The sequence below is a fragment of the Falco rusticolus genome, chromosome 18 (assembly GCF_015220075.1).
Source record: "Falco rusticolus isolate bFalRus1 chromosome 18, bFalRus1.pri, whole genome shotgun sequence".
In the NCBI taxonomy this organism is placed as follows: domain Eukaryota; kingdom Metazoa; phylum Chordata; class Aves; order Falconiformes; family Falconidae; genus Falco; species Falco rusticolus.
In genome coordinates, this window is record NC_051204.1 from 4,989,031 (window position 1) to 5,005,917 (window position 16,887).

A 16,887-nucleotide genomic window follows, 5' to 3' on the forward strand; every position below is an offset into this window, starting at 1 on the left:
GGCACCGCTTCCATCCCAGAGCCAGGTTGTCCTCAGGAAACCTCTTCCCAGAGCCCTTCTCACTCCCCCCGGCAAGCACACGCGCTCCTTGGGAAGCGTCAGCCCATGCTGGTGCAGGAAAACACGTGCCACGGAGGAAATGCTGCCACTGGATTTCCACGATGAGCAAAGCTGCGTGAATCCTGCACACGGGGGAAGGGGCTGGCGCTGCCAATGGTGCTGGGCAGCTGTGGGAGCCTCCGTGATCCTGGGGAGATGGATCTGTCCTGCTTCCTCCCCACTTTCTCGGGACCCTCCCCCCGCCCAGGTTGCAGAGCTGGTCCCCCTTGCTGGCACAGCTAATGGGGAGTCACAATTACAGCCCCTAACGAGCTCAGGCAGCTCTGTGGGTCCCCTCGCCCCACATAGAGCTGCTGCTCCTCCACGTCTCAGGCTCCAGGCAAGGCTGCCAGGCAGGGGCTGGGGAGGCTTCGCAGAGCAGCCCCCTCTCCCTCTCCTACCTTGGGCCATGCTCTAACCAGAAATCAAAGCCAGGGACCTCACCCCTGTTGGTGTCGCCCACCTGAGACGTCAGCTGGGCAGCTGACTGCTCCATGGCTTGGACAAGGTGGTCTGCTCTGTTTTGCTCCTCTGTGCCTCAGTTTCCCTTTCTTTTCAAATCCTCTGCCCTGCTGACTGCTCACTCTGGGCCTTTTGCAAAAGGTGCTGGGAGAAAAACCCCGGGCGCTGGCCGGTCCCCGCTCTGCCCGGGATGCTCGGCTGGCCATCCCGCGCGAGGTCTGCCAGGGGTGCGAGAGACGGAGCCTTGGCAGAAGGAAGGGAGGAAACTCACGTGGGATTCTTGTCAGGAAAACGTGGCCAGCTGGCTGGCGTGGCTTCCCCTTGGCTGACAGTAGCCAGCTCTGCTCGCCCCCCTGCAGCCCCCCTTCCCTGCAAGGCTGGAGCGGGACCAGCCGCAGCCCGTCTCTGCCTGCAGTGCGGGTGTCCTGGGGTGTCCTGGCGAAGGCACGAACCCTGGGGTGCTGCCAGCCCTGCCTGCACCGTGGCTCGTGCTGCAGCACACTGGCCCTGGGCACAGACACATTGACAAAAATTGTATATTTTGAGCTGTGAAATTAATGAATGCGGCTGTCAGGGGTGAGACAAGCTCCCCGCCACACCACAGACCTGCAGCCTGTTGCAACCAGGTGTTTTTCTGAGTTGCCTGGAAGCGATGCTCCATCTTCCCGGGTGTTTGGTCTCAACCAATATCTGGATTTTATAGTGATGAATCTGAGGGAAATACTGAAAAACTGCATCTCCTAGGGGCTGTGCTGCTTCTCCCTATGCCACCTCCCTGTGCACAGCATCACAACCCCAGCCACACCAGCCTCAGGAAAATGCCTTTACATCCCCGTGGGCAGCTCGGGTACCCACAGCCAGGGTCCAGAGCCCCACAGCAGCCCCCAGCCCCAGGCACGCCTGGGGAGCCGGCGGGCCATGCACCCCACCGCTGCGACGGAGCAGCCTGGGCATTGGGCAGATTCTCAGAGGAGCTGTGTTTTAATGTAGCAATTTGATTCAATTTTCCACTCTATAAAATTACCCATCACTGCTCGTTGCTTCCTAACAGACACCTTCACTCTTAATTTAACAATCCTATCGAATTCTGCCAGGGAAATTGGAAAAATTTATCACCTGTGAAATTTTATTTTTCCTTGGTTGTATCTGTTTTTGTAAAACTTCATTAACGACGATGACTTGCTGAGGAAATTATCTCTTCATCTCCCCACCCGCCCCTTCTTTTTTTCCCTCTCCCTCTTTCTCTCTGTTTTCACTTGGGACACAAGGGAGGCAGCCAGGCCCAGAGGAGACCCCAGTTTGGATGGGGACCTTCCCTGCACTTGCTGGGGGGGGTCACAGGGGTGCAAAGGGGCAGGGGGGATGAGCCTGGGGCAGAGCAGACCTCTCCTACCTGCCCCTGAGCCCTGCAGCTGGTTTCTCACCACTTGCACACCCCAGTGCTCTGCCTCTACAGCAACGTGCCACCACCAGCTCTTCCAGCTGGCAGGGAACTGGTGTCTGCGGGGGTCGAGGAACTGCCAGACGGGAGAGCTGTGGCTTTGCCTGAGGCTCCCTGCGTGTGGGTGCGATTCCAGCCACGTGGGCAGGACGCTGGCTGGGGGGCAGGGGCGATGCCCGCGCCCCAGCTCGGCACAGCCGTGATGCTTGGCTGAACCCCGGGACGGCAGCCCCTGCACGGCAGCAGCCCCCCCCAGGTGCCCGTGCACCGGGACTGAGGGGTACTGCAAACGCACTGCTAGAGCGAGGGGCTTCATCCCTGCCGCTGCGGGGCGTGGGCTGGCGAGCAGCCCGAGACACGACCCTCTGGGCAGCATTAGGAACCCCTCAGCAAGCTTTGAAGAAACTGGGATGGGCAGGACGGGGAGCCCAGTAAAAGTTCCTAATTAAAGGAAGGGTTTGGCTGGGATCTTCCCTCTTCCACCACGATGCTCCACAGCCCCAGCATCAGGGCATCGATCGGTGCATGGGGGCAACATCCATGAGGACCGAGGGTGAACCAGGCTGGCAGGGTCAGCTCCAGCTCTTTCGAGGCACTCAGTGTGCCGGAGCGGCGGCAGCGGTGGGCTCTGTCCTTAACTCGACACTCTGCCAGCTCCTAGCGGGGTCACCATGAGCCACGTGTGGAACAAGCCTCACATCTCCTGTCTGCTCTGTAGTCAGTGCTGGCAGCCCCAGGGCAGCGAGCGCTGGGCACAGCTGCCGAAGCAGCCGGGGATGCTGAAACCCTGACAGACCATCAGCACCTCACACCCACACCAGCCTGGGCACCACCGCGCCGGGGCTCCTGCTAGAGCTCAGGGATGGCTGTAGGTACACCCCGAGGAAGAAAAAGCTGCTGCCCAAAGAGCTGAGGATGTAAACAGAGGAAGGGAAGGTCAGGAAGGAAAGATGAGAGATGGAGAGAGGCTGAGGCTTCGCCCCGGGTTGTGCAGGCAGCCCCGCAGCCCCGCTCCGCTCCCGGCAGCTGTCTGGATGCCACTTGCAAACCGCTGAGCAGAGATTTCCTTTGGCAGCAATAACAAGACAAAGATCTCGGGCACCATAAAACTTTCTGGTGCATTTAATTATTATTTTTTCTTTTTTTAATCACTACAAATATAAAGTTCTGAAATAAATAAGAAGAAACAAGGACCTATTTTTCATCTCCGAAGGCAGACACCGAGGAACCCTGCTCTTAGGGATGGGGTGCAGAGCGCTGGGTGATCCCAACCTCAGTGCAGAGGCAGCCCACGGGTTTCAAAAAGGCTCAGGTGACCTGTTCACCAAGCCCTGGGGCATGTCACACCGTGATTTCTGCTGTAATGGTAAGAAACGTTGCAGACTCTGTCACCCTCACAGGCTATTTGGTTCTGTGCCAGGAAGATTGCTCCTGGCTCCTTTCACCGGTAGCCGCTGCCTTCCCACCTCCAGACCTCGTGCACTGTTAGTGAGCAAGTGCTAGCCTTTAATGCAGTTATTTTATCATCTCTTGGAAGGCCAGTAATTGTGTTACAGCCCTGACTGCATGCCCAGAAGGAACATTTTCATCATCTAAATTCTGATTTTCCAGGTAACACAGCCCAGAGATTCCACTCTTACCAAACTTAATATTACTTGAGTTGAATGGAGGACAACTTCTAAAAGCTGCCTCACCTGAATTGACAAACCTCCTGCCTCACCAGAACAGAAAGGGTCTGGTCCTGCAGTCCATCAACCAGTCTGAACAGAGAAATGGGGCCAAGCCTTGGAGTTATGGGTCCACCAAACTCAGAAGAGCCTGAGATGTTCATTCTCATCAACGGGTTTTGTGGCCAAGGTCTCCTCCCACGTTTGCAGTGCTAAGGCTAGGGGATGGCTCATGGTTGCTTACCTGGCAAAACCTCGTAGATGTCATCCTCTTCCATCTCAACATTCGGCTCATCCTGATTCAGGGTAGTATTGTGGGATGCTGTGTTCACAGAGTCAGAACTGTCCACGTCATTGTAGGTCTCCTCTTCATCCTCCTCATCATACGGGATAGTGAGGGAGCTCAGGTCTGGCAGGAGAGAGCAAAACCACGGTCAAAAAGAGCAAATCAAAGAACCAGCTGGATGCCGGTACTTTCAGTGAGCTGGAATCCAGTAGCAAAGCCTGTGCCGTGGCACTTTGTGCTCACGATGGACCTTGCAAGGAGCGAGCTGTCCCCGTGAGCACCTGGTGCACAGAAAATGGGATGGAAGCTGAGAATAGGCTAAACCAAAGGAAAAGCCCAAGAAAGGATGGAAAATGCCAGAGAACAAAGGCAAATTCAACAAGAGACTCAAGGAACTGAGCATGGGCAGCTGCCTATGGTTTTCAGCAGGTTTCCACAGGCAGGGCTGGAGTCTTGTCTCAGTATTTCTGGTCTCAAACTGGAGCAACTCCGGTGGATCCAGACCCCATCCTTCATCATCCAAGGACAGAACTGCTGATCTGCAGCCCCAGCAGTGAGGAGCGATTCCCATCCTCTTCTTGTCCTACTTGATGACACTTGCAGCCTTTGAGAGGACACACAACTCCATCCTCTAAAAGCAGCCAAAAGCTCTCGAGTTGGAAACCAGGTGCCTGGGGGTTCCAACCCACCACCTCTTTCTAACCACCAGCTTGAAAAAGCAAAGCCCCAGAACCTCTCTTTTGCTAAGAGGGGATGCTGGGACCCCAGCAAGGTCCTGGCCACAAGCACAAGCCCACAGGTTGCTGGAGGGAGCATCCCAAGCCAGGCGGGAAGATGCTGTCAGGAGCTGCCCAAGCAAACAGGGCACGCTGGCTCAGGGCAAGCTGCTGAACTCACCCTTCAGGAGGAACTGGATCTGATCCACCCAGTCTTCAGCCTCGGCTGGGCTTGGGGCTGTGAACTGGAGAGAGGTTCACCAGTTATTGGGCTGGTTCTCATATGTAGGAAGAGGGAAAAATTTGCAGCTAGAACAGGATGGAGATCCTGGATCTGCCATTCTCTACCCTGTGACTTCAGGAAAGCCATTTCACTTCTTTATCTCTATTCCAAACAGGGAAACAGAAGCGGAAAAAAGCTAGACTATCCCAGAGGAAGGCTGTCAAGCCTAATTCATTAAAAGAATTCAGATGAAAACCACAATCCCCACTGAATATACCATACCGACTCTGAACCAAGACTCTACATCCAAAGTCCCCCTGAAGCTCAGGAAGACTCTCGTGCACACTTTATGGATCAGGCCAGGTTCTCCATTACAGCAGCTTTTAGGCTGTCCCCTGCGTGCTCAGCAAATCGAAGGTTGAAGTTTAACCTGGCTCTGAATGGCTTATTTGAAAATGGGTTTTCCAAACCCAGTCCCCTGCTGCTTCTGCCCCATGTTCTCACTTAACCCTTGTGCCCCACAAGTGCAAAGAGAGCCCATGGTCACTCGCGTGCCAAGGGAAGGTCTGTGCTGAGATGACCTGCCAAGAAGGAGAAGCAACAGCACCTTCTGCAGCGCTCCTTGGTTTGTCTTACCAGGGGGTTTGGAGATTCCCAGCCTCCCTGACCCTGCAGCTCCAGCCTGCACCTCTGTCCCCAGAGCTGGGACCTCGTGGCCAGCCAGCACAGAGGGTCCCTTTCTTCCCCCAGTTCTTACCTCGTACACCCGTTTGCCAGGGCAGATTATCTCAAAACAGCATTTTTTTCGAGAGTCTTTGCGGAGATGGGGAGCCAGCTGGGCACTGTAGTGCTCCATGGAGAAGGTGCCTTTAGGTTGCTTGCCTGGAAGAAGAGAAATATGCTCAGTCTGGAGTTTGCATCTTTTTATCAAACTCGCAGTGATGCTGGGTGGTGCAGATGTCTTTGCCCACACAGGGAAACCGAGGTACACAGTGTGTTGGTGAGAAATGGCCACAACCCCCCGCTCCCCCCCCTCAGTCTGAGCATGTCCATCCCCTGGAAATCCAAAGGGAATATTACAAAATCTTCATAAAGACACAGTAAAGAGGATGCCCTTTTCAGCCTCGAGAGATTACGAACAGCCAGCAAAAGGTTGCCAGGGTCAGAAGGTTGCATGAGATGAGCTGGTTGTAATGAAGCAGAGACAAGGGTGTACTTGGGGAAATACGAGGCCGATGATTATTCTGCTGCTGAGGCATTAAGGGGCTGGCGTAGGGGAAGAAATATTTAGTGGGCCTTTGAGAACTGGCCTGCAGATCGTGCCGATGCACGGGTGAGGCTGGTGTCAGGCAGGGTGGGGAGAGGGAACTTCACTGCAGTCACCTGAGGCATCGTTATTTACCCTGGCTCGTTATTCCCTTATGAATGTCCTTGAGGAAATGTGGGAGTATGATTCAGGCAGTGGCTCCAAACCTTTTTTTTTTTGTTGTTTGTTTTTGGATATGCACATCACTAAAACAAAAACTTCCAGGGGTGAGGTCAAGCCCAATATGAGGATTTCAGCCCATTGAGAACAGGTTTGCTTTACTCTGTTGTCTTCTGGAGACCATTTGGGAGATGACAACCGCTTGTCCCCCTCCAGAAACAACCAAATATCAACCCCTCGCGCTTCCCCATCTACCTCTGCTAGCAGCTCCTACCCCTGCACATGCCCTGCCAGGATGAGAGGAGATGGGAAGCTCATTTGGAAACAAAAACCACTCGAGATTCTCAGGCAAAGGACATGGCAGAGGGACAAAGACCAGCTTCATCCCCACGACCCACTGGAGTTTAACCCTGTCCTAGCTGCAGCCTTGTCACTGTAAACCAAGGATGTACGTAGGTGTTCTGTAAGCCATCTTCACGCCGCGTGTCTGGATGGGTAGAACAGAGGAAGGCCGTATATCTAATCATGCCAAACTCTGCTGGAGATATTAGCTGTCTGTTTATATGTATCTGATGGAGCATGACTGCAAAATATTTATATACACTGACACATGAATTATATACAGTCACTTAGGGGGCTGAAGCCCAGCTGATGGCTAATGGAAAACTTGGTACATCGTTTTATTTACACCCAGCTCTGTTCCTGTGTCTCTCTTCTCTTGTTCCATACCTATAAAGGTGTTTGGGGGGGGGGAAACCCCAACAAGCAAACTGAGATCTAGCTTTCAAGAAGCTGCATGTTAAGGCTTGATGGGGAATTACAGCCTTCCCATGGTATATGCGTTTCTCCTGCCTGTCCTTCAGCAAGGGCTCTCCTCTTCTCTTCTCTTCTCCAGCCCTGTCTGTGCCCTCAGCCACCACCCACAGTCTGGGGACCGGAGGCAGATATCTCACCACTTACTTTTCTCATTGGCATAGTAATAAAAGGCTCTTCTGCTGAGGACGCACCACCGCTTCTGCCACTCCGACCCAAAAAAGCTGTGCTCTAGAAAGAAAAGGACAGCAGAAGGTATTGCATTATATGCTTCAGGTGTATATTTAGGGGAAAGAAGATTTTTTTCCAAACAAACCCCTGAAGATTTCTGGCACAAAATTCAGGTAAGCACATTTAGGTACAAAACCTCAACGACGCAAAGGAAAGCCAGCCTGCCCAGCCAGGCTGGAGCCCCTGCAAGCCGTCCCCAGCTTCCCAGGCAGGATGGGCTGGGCTGCTGTAACCCTGGGTCCTGCTAACTGGGAGGGAACACAGCTTTGGGTTAAACCTCCCTAATTGAGATTTAAGCAAATGTCTTTTACTCTGTAATTGGAGCAAGCTAAAACATGCACAGGGCCAGTTATACAGCTCAGCTGATGGCCATGAGGAAAAAGGGCTGTTCTTGCCTCATACCACCTGTCATACAGTAAATAAATCAAGATAAAATCTGAGTGATGAGGAAATAATTTGTAGCTTTCACAAGAGTCAGTAAAATCAAGATAAACCCCAGGCTGACTCACAGTCCTTATCTCAACTTGCTAATGTGTGTGATGCTACGAACTACCTTGTCTTCACCGGGATTTTATCCTCATTAGGTATTGCTCATTAGAAGGGCACATCTTGCCTTAGAGGACTGGGCTGTGGCTTAATTCAATTTCTGGGTTTTAATCTTTGTGCAGTTTGATGATCTGCAAAAGAGAACAAATAAAAGCTGTGCCCTCCCTGCGTGTAGGATGCCTAAGAAAAGCCTGAAAGATTCTGCAGGCGCCTACAGACAAATCTGCAGAGAAGATGTATTTTCCTGGTTGTTTTTCAACTGAAAACTTGCATTCTTGGTAGTTCTGAGGTGAGATGCCCAAACCTTATCTTATAATGTACTTGTCAGCCCTTACCTCGGGACCTCTTCTCCAGGTATCCTTGCTTCAGAATGGTCCCACTATCTTGAACAGGCTTCAGTGTTGTCTCCTCCAGTCCTACAGAGAGCAGAGCAAAGCCAAGCCTTGAGATTCCCTGTTCCCACACACCCCTCAGCACGTTTTTAACCCCTTTCCCTGCAGAAGCAGCCTGGGAAGGCAGAGCAGTGACTGGAGGTGAAAATCACTGTCTATCATGATCTCACCAGCTATTCCCAAGCCTGGCTGCAGACTCCCAGAAGTCCTCAAGGAAACCAGGACCGTGCTTCACACGGCTACACAGAGCCATCCTCCGTGGGCTGAGGCTGGTGCTGCTCTGGGGGTGGATGCTCAGCCCTTTGCCCCTCAGCCAAGGCTCGCTGGGTCCCTGGGAGCCTTTGGCAGCAGGCAAGATCTGGTCAGGTTTATGGACTTGGAAAACATGATCCCCCTGTCCCATGTCTGGTCTGAGACCACAGCACCTCGCCCCGGGCTGGGGGATGGACACTGGGCCGTGGGGGGACTCTGGCACTTGCTGCATGAGGTGATGGCTACGTCTCATCCCCAAAACCATCAGGGCAAGGATATTCCCAGGGCATGGCTTACTGCTGAGAAGGTCTCCCCCTCCTCTCCTACTCAGCTCCTGTCATCATAACTTGTGCTAAAACACAATAAAAAATGACTAAATGCCACTAATCACCTCCCCAGTGCCCGGCCTTGGCAGCCTTTTCGGTATGAATAACTTCCCAGAATCCCAGGTCCCAAGAGCTTCTCTTGTTTTCTTAGCGTGTCTCACTCACATCCAGCTCTCAGCCCAATCCACCCCCCCGGCACCCCCCTTGTTCACGGGCTATTTTCATCTTTGTGTTTTATAGTTTGCCAACTCCGGGCTCGCTATCAGTCCTCTGCAAATGGGTCTGGGGGCGAGCGGCAGGCACAGACACACAGAGGTTGGGTGGCTGGGAAGGCTCCCCTACGTCTGTCTCCTCTGTTGGCTGGAAACTGGATCCTTCAAAGACCAGATCCTTGGCTTGCACAAAGCTGTCCGAGGTGATCCAGGGTAGAGGAAGCCCGGGGTGCTGTGGGGTTGCCCCCCTGCAATGCCTGGAGGACATTGCCCCTTCCCACACGGGGAAATCACGTTTCTCTGCTGTACGAGTCAGGTTGAGCTCGTTTCTGACTCTGCTCTTGAGAAATGCAACAGGGCAGCTCCGGCGGGATGGAAAGGAGCAGGGTTTCACCTTCCCTGTGTGCAACTCAGTGCTCGAGTGGTCGAGGAGCTGAGAGGAAATCGAGACCTTCCTACAAATCGCACTGGATATCAGGGTGATTATCTTTCTTACAATGAAAATAAATGAAGATGCTGAAAAGGACCAGAATTCCCCTTCAGGGCTGAGGCTGACCAGTACCAGGAGATTTTTCCTGATGGGGGAAGGCGCTGACTAATGTCTGGAGGAGCTCCTGCACCCTCCTCAGATGCAGGTGGCCCTGGGCACCCTCAGAGGTGGGACCCTGCGCTGCCACTTCCCAGGGCACCAGCCTGGCATCCCTCCTCTGTGCACAGGTGAAAGGCACCTGCCTGGCACAAACGTGCTCAGGCTTTTCTCTACTGACACCGAGCATCTGCTTTGTAAAAAGACACATTGTCTCCTCAAATCCAAGCCCCAACCCCTCTTGCTAATGCAAATCTAAATGTCATTTTATGGGACATTTATAATTATGAAAATGGGACAGTGCTGCCGGATGCACAGAGAGACCCTGCAAGTATGAATATTACATTAATGTGCCCAACACCAGCTCACTGATCCCGCTGGCAGGAGCATAAAAAATGCTTGAGTGAAACTTTTATTTAGACGTTAAGAATCCAGGCCCCAGCGGGGTGACAGAGGCAGCCCCGGCGAGATCCCATCAGCGCGAGCGCTCGAATTGAATTACCCAGGGGGGAAGGCAGGAGCTGCGAGTGCTGCTTCGCTTATTTAATTTCATTTACTTTCAGTACATTATCAGCATGGGGCTTCCCTCTGCCCCTGTTCCCCCAAGAAAACCGGCTGCAGAAATCGCCAGCGTGCAAGATGCTGCTGTCGCTTGAGCCAAGGCAGGGATGTGGTCCAGCCAGCCTGGTCCTCCTCTGGATGTGCTTTCTGCTTGTCCCTCGGTTGTCAGGAGAGATTTAGGGAAGTGCAAGGACCTGTCAGACACTACAAAGAGCAACTGGAGCAGGGAAGCAGGACAGATGCGATGGGAGCCAGCAACAACCTCTTCCAGCCCCACATCTTCTCGCTTCGCCCATCATTTCTCAGCGCTCGCCTGTAAGCAGGCAGGACCCCTGGGACAGCTGCTGCCTTTTCAGTTGTGCTTTGCCCTCTTTGAGATCAATCTTCCACCTAAGTAGAGCCCATGGTTCAGGTTATTTGTGACCCTGAGTCCCAGGATCTGCTGGGCTGGCAGCCTTCTGGGGCCGGGGCACCTCTGCGGCATCACCTCTGAAACACCGTCAGGAGCCCAAATCTCTCCTGCTCTGCAAGAGACACCGTGCCTCACTTTCCCAGCAGGAAAATCAGAATGAAAGGAGACTCCCTTCTTCTTAAATACTCAGTGACTGCTCAGACAAACTAATGCAATTAAGGAGGGGTTGCAAGGGCTTGATTCAATTGCACGGGGCTCTGGAAATTTTAAGTTTTACAGAATGTGACACGAAGATGACAGCTGTAACCTGCGTGTTGCACGCAGCCTCTCTAATGCAGCCCTGCTGGCGCAGAGCTGAGAAGATTAAATCTGTGCAGGTGGGTGAGTGGGGGGGACGCGGCGCTCGGGGCTCTGCCTGCAGATGGGGCTGGGGCTACGTGGGGTGTCCCTGCCCCTCCCCACACCCCAGCCTGCTCCTAACAACAACCCAGATGGCTTTTGCCAGCAGCAAATAGCTAAATCTACCTACAAAGACAGTCCCTGGGTTTTTTTATTTCTTTAAACCATCCTAATGGACAGCCAGAAGACCCAGAGAGGCCAGGTGGGAGCCCAGCCCCAGAAAGCTCCTGGGTTTCCAAGGGCAGAGGGTTTATTTACCCAGGCAGCCTCTGCCAGACGCTTCTGCCCCAGGACCACACAGCTGGCAGGTAAACCACGGCTCACCACATCTTCTAGGACTCCAAGTGATGGAAAAGCCAGCCTGCCGCCTGATCGTCTGTTCCAACACTAACAGCCATTCACCATTTATAAAATAGAGAAAGAAAAAGCCTTAAATTCATCTGAGACACGCACATCTGTGCTCTCCCAGACACATGGTCTCCCTCTGGTCATTCCTGGCATGGCATGGCAGGGCTGTGGCTGTGTTTGGATGGTCTCAGTGGTCCCCTCCACCCCGGCATCTCTCCCAGCCCACCCTTTGCCCAGCAGGTGGCTGGTACTGGCAACGCTGCCCTGTGCTCTGTGGCTGAGCCTGACGAGCCCCTCACCCTCCCCAGACACCTCCCAGTGCCACCAGCACCTCAAAGCCCTCGTGGCCTCTCCTCCATCCTCTCAAGCCTGGCTCCTGAGGGAGCTGCTCACTCCCAGTTGAATTTCCCAATTCATGATCCACGCCGCTCCATCTGGAGCCTCCCGCAGAAGGGCCGCACGTTGGCGGCACCGGGAATAGCTCCGCGCTGTAATCCTGGAGACCACTTTTCTGCAGGGGATACAAAGCTGCAGCATTTCAGGAGCGGGAGAAAATGAGCCAGAGACCCACACCCAGGGATGCAGGAGCAGGCACCAGCTCTTTCCTTTCCCCTCTTTCTTGCACCCCAACTTTTACTGTGATGTGCATCCCTCAGGTGCTGCCGAAGGATGCTCTCAGCCTCAAAGGCTTCGCTCCTGCGTCAGCCTGAGCCCAGGTGACCATTGGAGCCACTGGTTTTGCTGACCAAAGCACATCCTTTGGGCAAAGACCCTAGGAGTTTGGCTGCCAAGCACCATGACTGTTCCACCCGGTCCCCACCATGTCCTCAAGGGCCTCTGGATTTCAGCTCTCACCCCTTTGCTTTCTGAGTCATGCACACCAGCTGCACAAAATGTCACAGTATCTGCAGCCAAACATGCCCGGGGGCCGCGTCGGTGCCCACGCTGTCACATCAACCGACTGTTCAAAGGGATGGAGCACGGAGGCACGACGGTTACAGCTAATTCCCCATCCTCCAGCTTATTCACCAAGCTCAAATGTGCCAAGAGCAGATTCTGCTCCCGGGGACTTCACAGGGAACACCCAAATATATTTCAAACCAGAGCACAATTGTGATTTCCCAAAGCCCTCCGTGGTGGCTGTGCTCTTTTTCCATTGAAGCTAATGAGGGAAAAAACAATCAGAAAGAGACAAACAACCCCTCCTGCTGCCTTCAAAGCGAGATGGGCTCGGGAAGGCTTTTGGAAATCCCACCCACCACCAAGGGCTGCCGTGGCAAACGGGTCCGGGCCGTGGCTGCTGGGGCTGGTGGCACTAAAGCTGCTGCCGAGCGGCGTTTTTGGGTTTATTCCAACACAAGTTTCATACATGCAGGAACAAGGAGCGGCTTGGGAGCCAGGCTGCTCTCGGGCTCTGATGGGAGGATAACGCTTCCTGTGTTTCAGCTGTTACCTTTCTCCAGCATCAAGGGGATCTTGAAAACATCTCTGCTTTCTCACACCGGCCAGATCTACCCCAAGGGCCAGTTCCCCGTGCGAGGACAGGAGTGAGCTCAGCCCTTGGCTCCAGGCTCCGGCTGATGGAGGTTGGACACATCGGGCACAGCTGGGCAGGGTCTTTTCGGTGCCATGCAGATGTTGCAGCCCAGCAAAGCAGCCAACAACGGGCATGGCCTGATGTCCTGACCAAATGGAGCAGGAGGAGAAAGGCCATCATGGGAAGCGAGCCACCGTCCTTCAGCGTGGTGCCCCTGGTCTCTGCCTCCTCATTCCCCAGCTCCAGGTCACAGAGCATCTCCTCGGTGGCTCCCAGGCCCTTGGTGCCCCCCGAGCACGCTTGCCTCCATGCCTCGGGAATGTCACTAAACCTTTCAGCGCCCTGGAAATGGCTGGGGATTATTTATAACGACGGGAACAAAATGAGCAACGGTTTCAAAGAAAATGGGGAACTGAACAATTGTCAACATGGATCAGATGAAATACATCTTGTGCCAGACTAATTCCAGTGCATTTTTTAGAGGAGGAAAATAAGAAAGTAGATGAAGAAAAGGCAAGGCACGGCAGAGAAGATTTATTTGGGCTTCAGCTTGACTTTTCAGAAGAGGCTAGTAAGCAAAATTCAGAGTGTAGGCATCCACCCCAGGATCACTACCTAGACTGAAAGCTAGTCAGCAGGCAGGAGGCAGTGAAAAATCAATGGCAGCAAATCATGGAGAGGAAATTATCAAGTGAAATATCCGTGTTCAGCTTGGGGATCGGTTGTCCTCAGGCTCAGGAGCACTTGGATGCTACACGGCACCCCGATCCAAAGAGGCCATCCAAAACCTGCAGCTAAACCCAGAGCTTCCCTCGGGACAGACGGGGAACTGCTAAATGCTCCCTTGTAGCAGCCAGTACAGACCAGTGCTGAGAGCGGGAGCCAAGATTAACTGGTCCCAGGCAATGGCGAAGGCTTTGACAAGTGCTGACTTGTCAGGAGTGAACACAAAATCCATGGAAGTCGCTGAAGAAAACCACAATTCTCACCTGGGGTTGAACGGCGCCTAATTAACTGTGTTGCCCCTAATGTCCTCGTTGGGCTGCAATTAATGACCGAACACAAACAAATAGGGGCTGTACAAATGGACTTTTGTTAGGTGCCGAGTTGGTGCTGGATTCAGGGATGTTTTGTCAGAGGAGCCCATGACTGTGGTTTTGATGATAAGCAAACAAGAGAAGAGACAGTCGATGGCAAAGAGCTGACTGTAGGCTGGGCTTGGATTTAGCCCAAGAGGGTGGAAAAAAGCCTCCAACTTTTATTGCTGGTTTTTTTTATTTATTCTGTCTGGAAAATTTAACAGCAAGTTTGAAGTTCAACCAACTTTGCCAAAGGAAAAAAAAAGAAAAAGGAAAGAAAACTCAAAGAGGAGGCAGAGCCTTTGGCCCAAAAGTTTCCTTCCAAATCACTAAGTCTATAATTGCAAAATAAAACCCACTAAATCTCAATATCTATTTGCACAGCTCATTAGCCAAGGGTTCACACTCAGCAAAGAGGGAGGGGAAAAAAACCCCTTCATCACCAAGTGGATTTGGGGAGTTGCTATGGAAACGGGCCCCTGGCAGCAGCATCTCGCAAATCCCTGCTCAGATGGGTCTGTCGGTCCATCCGTCCACCCATCCACCCGTTTCCCGAGGATGCAATTTTTTAAAGTCCTTGAAAAAAAAAAAAAAAAAGGCATAACGTATGAAATATATAAATATATAATCTGCGTAACTCATTCCCCTGTTATTTCTCTCCCCCAAACATAACATTATGTCAGACATTCGACCTGCTGTGCTACCGGGACAACATGATTTACAATGTGAAAAGGGAAAACCTAAATCATCACGTAATGAAAACATTAAAGTTAATGCATCACAAGTGAGGAATTTATTACCATTAACTCCAATAAACAGTTATAAACCACCCGTCCTTTCCTGTCCACGCGCAGGGACACAGGCGCGGGGACTTCATTAAGCTCAACTTTCTTTTCTTCTTCACTAGACCGCTCATGTGTGCTCCCACCGGCCACCATTTATTGTTAACTGGACTGGCTCATTTTCCGGGGACTGGCGGAGGTTTGAAGGCCTCATCCATTTCCTTCCACGGGTGGCTCGGCGCAGACAGATGGGACAGGAAAGTTCACGAGACATGCAGCTCGATGAGTTTATTTAAACGCCGCTGAAATATATGCTTTGACAAAAGCCAACCCTCGCCCTGGCCCTGTACGTCGTTACTCAAGGAGGCTGATGGATAAGTAGTAACATATGGGCACGCGGGGCGGTTACACCGGACACTGGCTTACCTCAGGGTGCACTTGGCCAAATATTTGCTTCTCACTGATGTTACACCACCACCTTGGAAACCCCAGCCTGACATGTGAAGCCTTATCGAAATGGCCCCAGCGCAGGGGAGGGCAGCCAGGCTGGCTGGTTCCTGCATGGGAGCATCTTTCCTCATCCCCCTTCGACCCATAGCAGGTCTCAGGAGAGGTCCCGGGTGGGCTTGTGGGGCTGGGAGCCGTGGGGATGCGATAACAGGCACCACCATCCAGTTATTAACTACTGCCTCAATCCTGAGATCTTTGCATGAAAATACCACTGGCTTCAGCAGGGGCTGCAGACCTGATCCGTTAATTGCACTGATGGGTTCATTATTGCAGGGCTGCTGACGAAGACTTTGACAAGAAGGTGCTTTTCCCACAGCACCCAAAGGAGACCCACTGCCCCGTGCCCCAGTACCTGCACCCAGGGCCGGGAGCCAGGACCCCACCGCATCTGCATGAGCAAAGAGATGGTCCCTATGACCGGTGCCACATGTGTCCCCTCACTGCACCTTCAGGGGGGCTTTAGAGACCCTTCTCCTCTCCTCGGCGGTGAGCTAAAAGCAAAGGGGTGGGAGAGCGGGGATGGGATGTGGCGCTGGGGGGACCCTGGCGGTGGCAGGGGACGCAGCCCTGCTGCTGTGTGCGCAGGCTGCAACCTTCTCCTCCCTGCTGCTCCCCAGGTGAAGGCACCATGGTTATCGATGCAGGGTGCAGCTGAGCAGCGCTTGCTCCTTCTGCCAGAAGGAAGGTGGCTCAGCCATCCTCCGCCTTCATTACACACTCACTTGTGAAGCTAACAGGAGCGAACACCGAGATCCAAGGGATTTGCAATATCCATTTCTCCTAATTCCCAACAGAAGCAAATTTCCTACCAAGGAGTTTCCCTGTAGAAACATTTCACCATCTTGAATTTTCTCGGGAGTTTTGGACCGTTGTCACGCCCACGCTGCACTGTGGTAGGATGTCAGTCCAGACACGAGCACAGCAGTTTGGGTCCGATCTCAGAAATCCCTCTTGGCCTTTCTCCCCAAACAGACACCTGAAAGGGCTCAGCTGCTCTGCGGAGCTGTCACAAAGTTGTGGTGTCCCCAGAAGACACCAAGTACGGCACATCTGGGCCCTCCCACATCCTCCATGACCAGGGTCCTTCCACATCTTTCACCCATGACCTTCCCTGCTGGGAACAAATGATGAGGACGAAGGGAACACCAGGAACAGCCAGAGATAGGAACCCCAGGCAGAAGGGACCCAAGCAGCAAACGCAAACTCTCGGTGCCCACAGCAGCATCTCAGGTTGCTGGGACATCTGCTGGGGCTCCGAGGGGGATGTTGGCTTTGAGGGGCCAAACCGCATCATGTTTCGGCATCCCGCGGTACGTCCCCGCCACGCTCTGCCATCCGGTATCGTGACACCATGCCCGAGAGCTGCTTGACCCCAGCCCCTCGCTGCAGCCACAAATCAGCACAGGAAAACTCCCAACGGGCAGATGTGATTTTAATTTACAGGGTCTCGGTGAGGCTGCGAAAAGACCAGGCACCTGTTGGCTAAAGCCCATCTCACGGCTTAGGCCTTTTATTCCTATAAAAATTCTGTACCACATAATCATCAGCCTTGACACAAACGATTCCTATAGATCACCGTGG

General features: G+C 53.2%; 1 protein-coding gene across 1 annotated transcript in view; it reads right to left on the reverse strand.

Annotated features, from left to right (window-relative positions):
- Positions 1-16,887, reverse strand: part of SKAP1 (src kinase associated phosphoprotein 1) — a 155,823-nt gene that overhangs the window by 21,200 nt on the left and 117,736 nt on the right. Inside the window, exons 5-9 of the mRNA XM_037410935.1 lie at positions 8,246-8,326; positions 7,281-7,364; positions 5,652-5,776; positions 4,853-4,916; positions 3,914-4,078 (exon numbers count right to left, since the gene is read on the reverse strand). Coding sequence (XP_037266832.1) covers positions 3,914-4,078; positions 4,853-4,916; positions 5,652-5,776; positions 7,281-7,364; positions 8,246-8,326 — 519 coding nt within the window. The remainder of the gene's footprint in view (positions 1-3,913; positions 4,079-4,852; positions 4,917-5,651; positions 5,777-7,280; positions 7,365-8,245; positions 8,327-16,887) is intronic.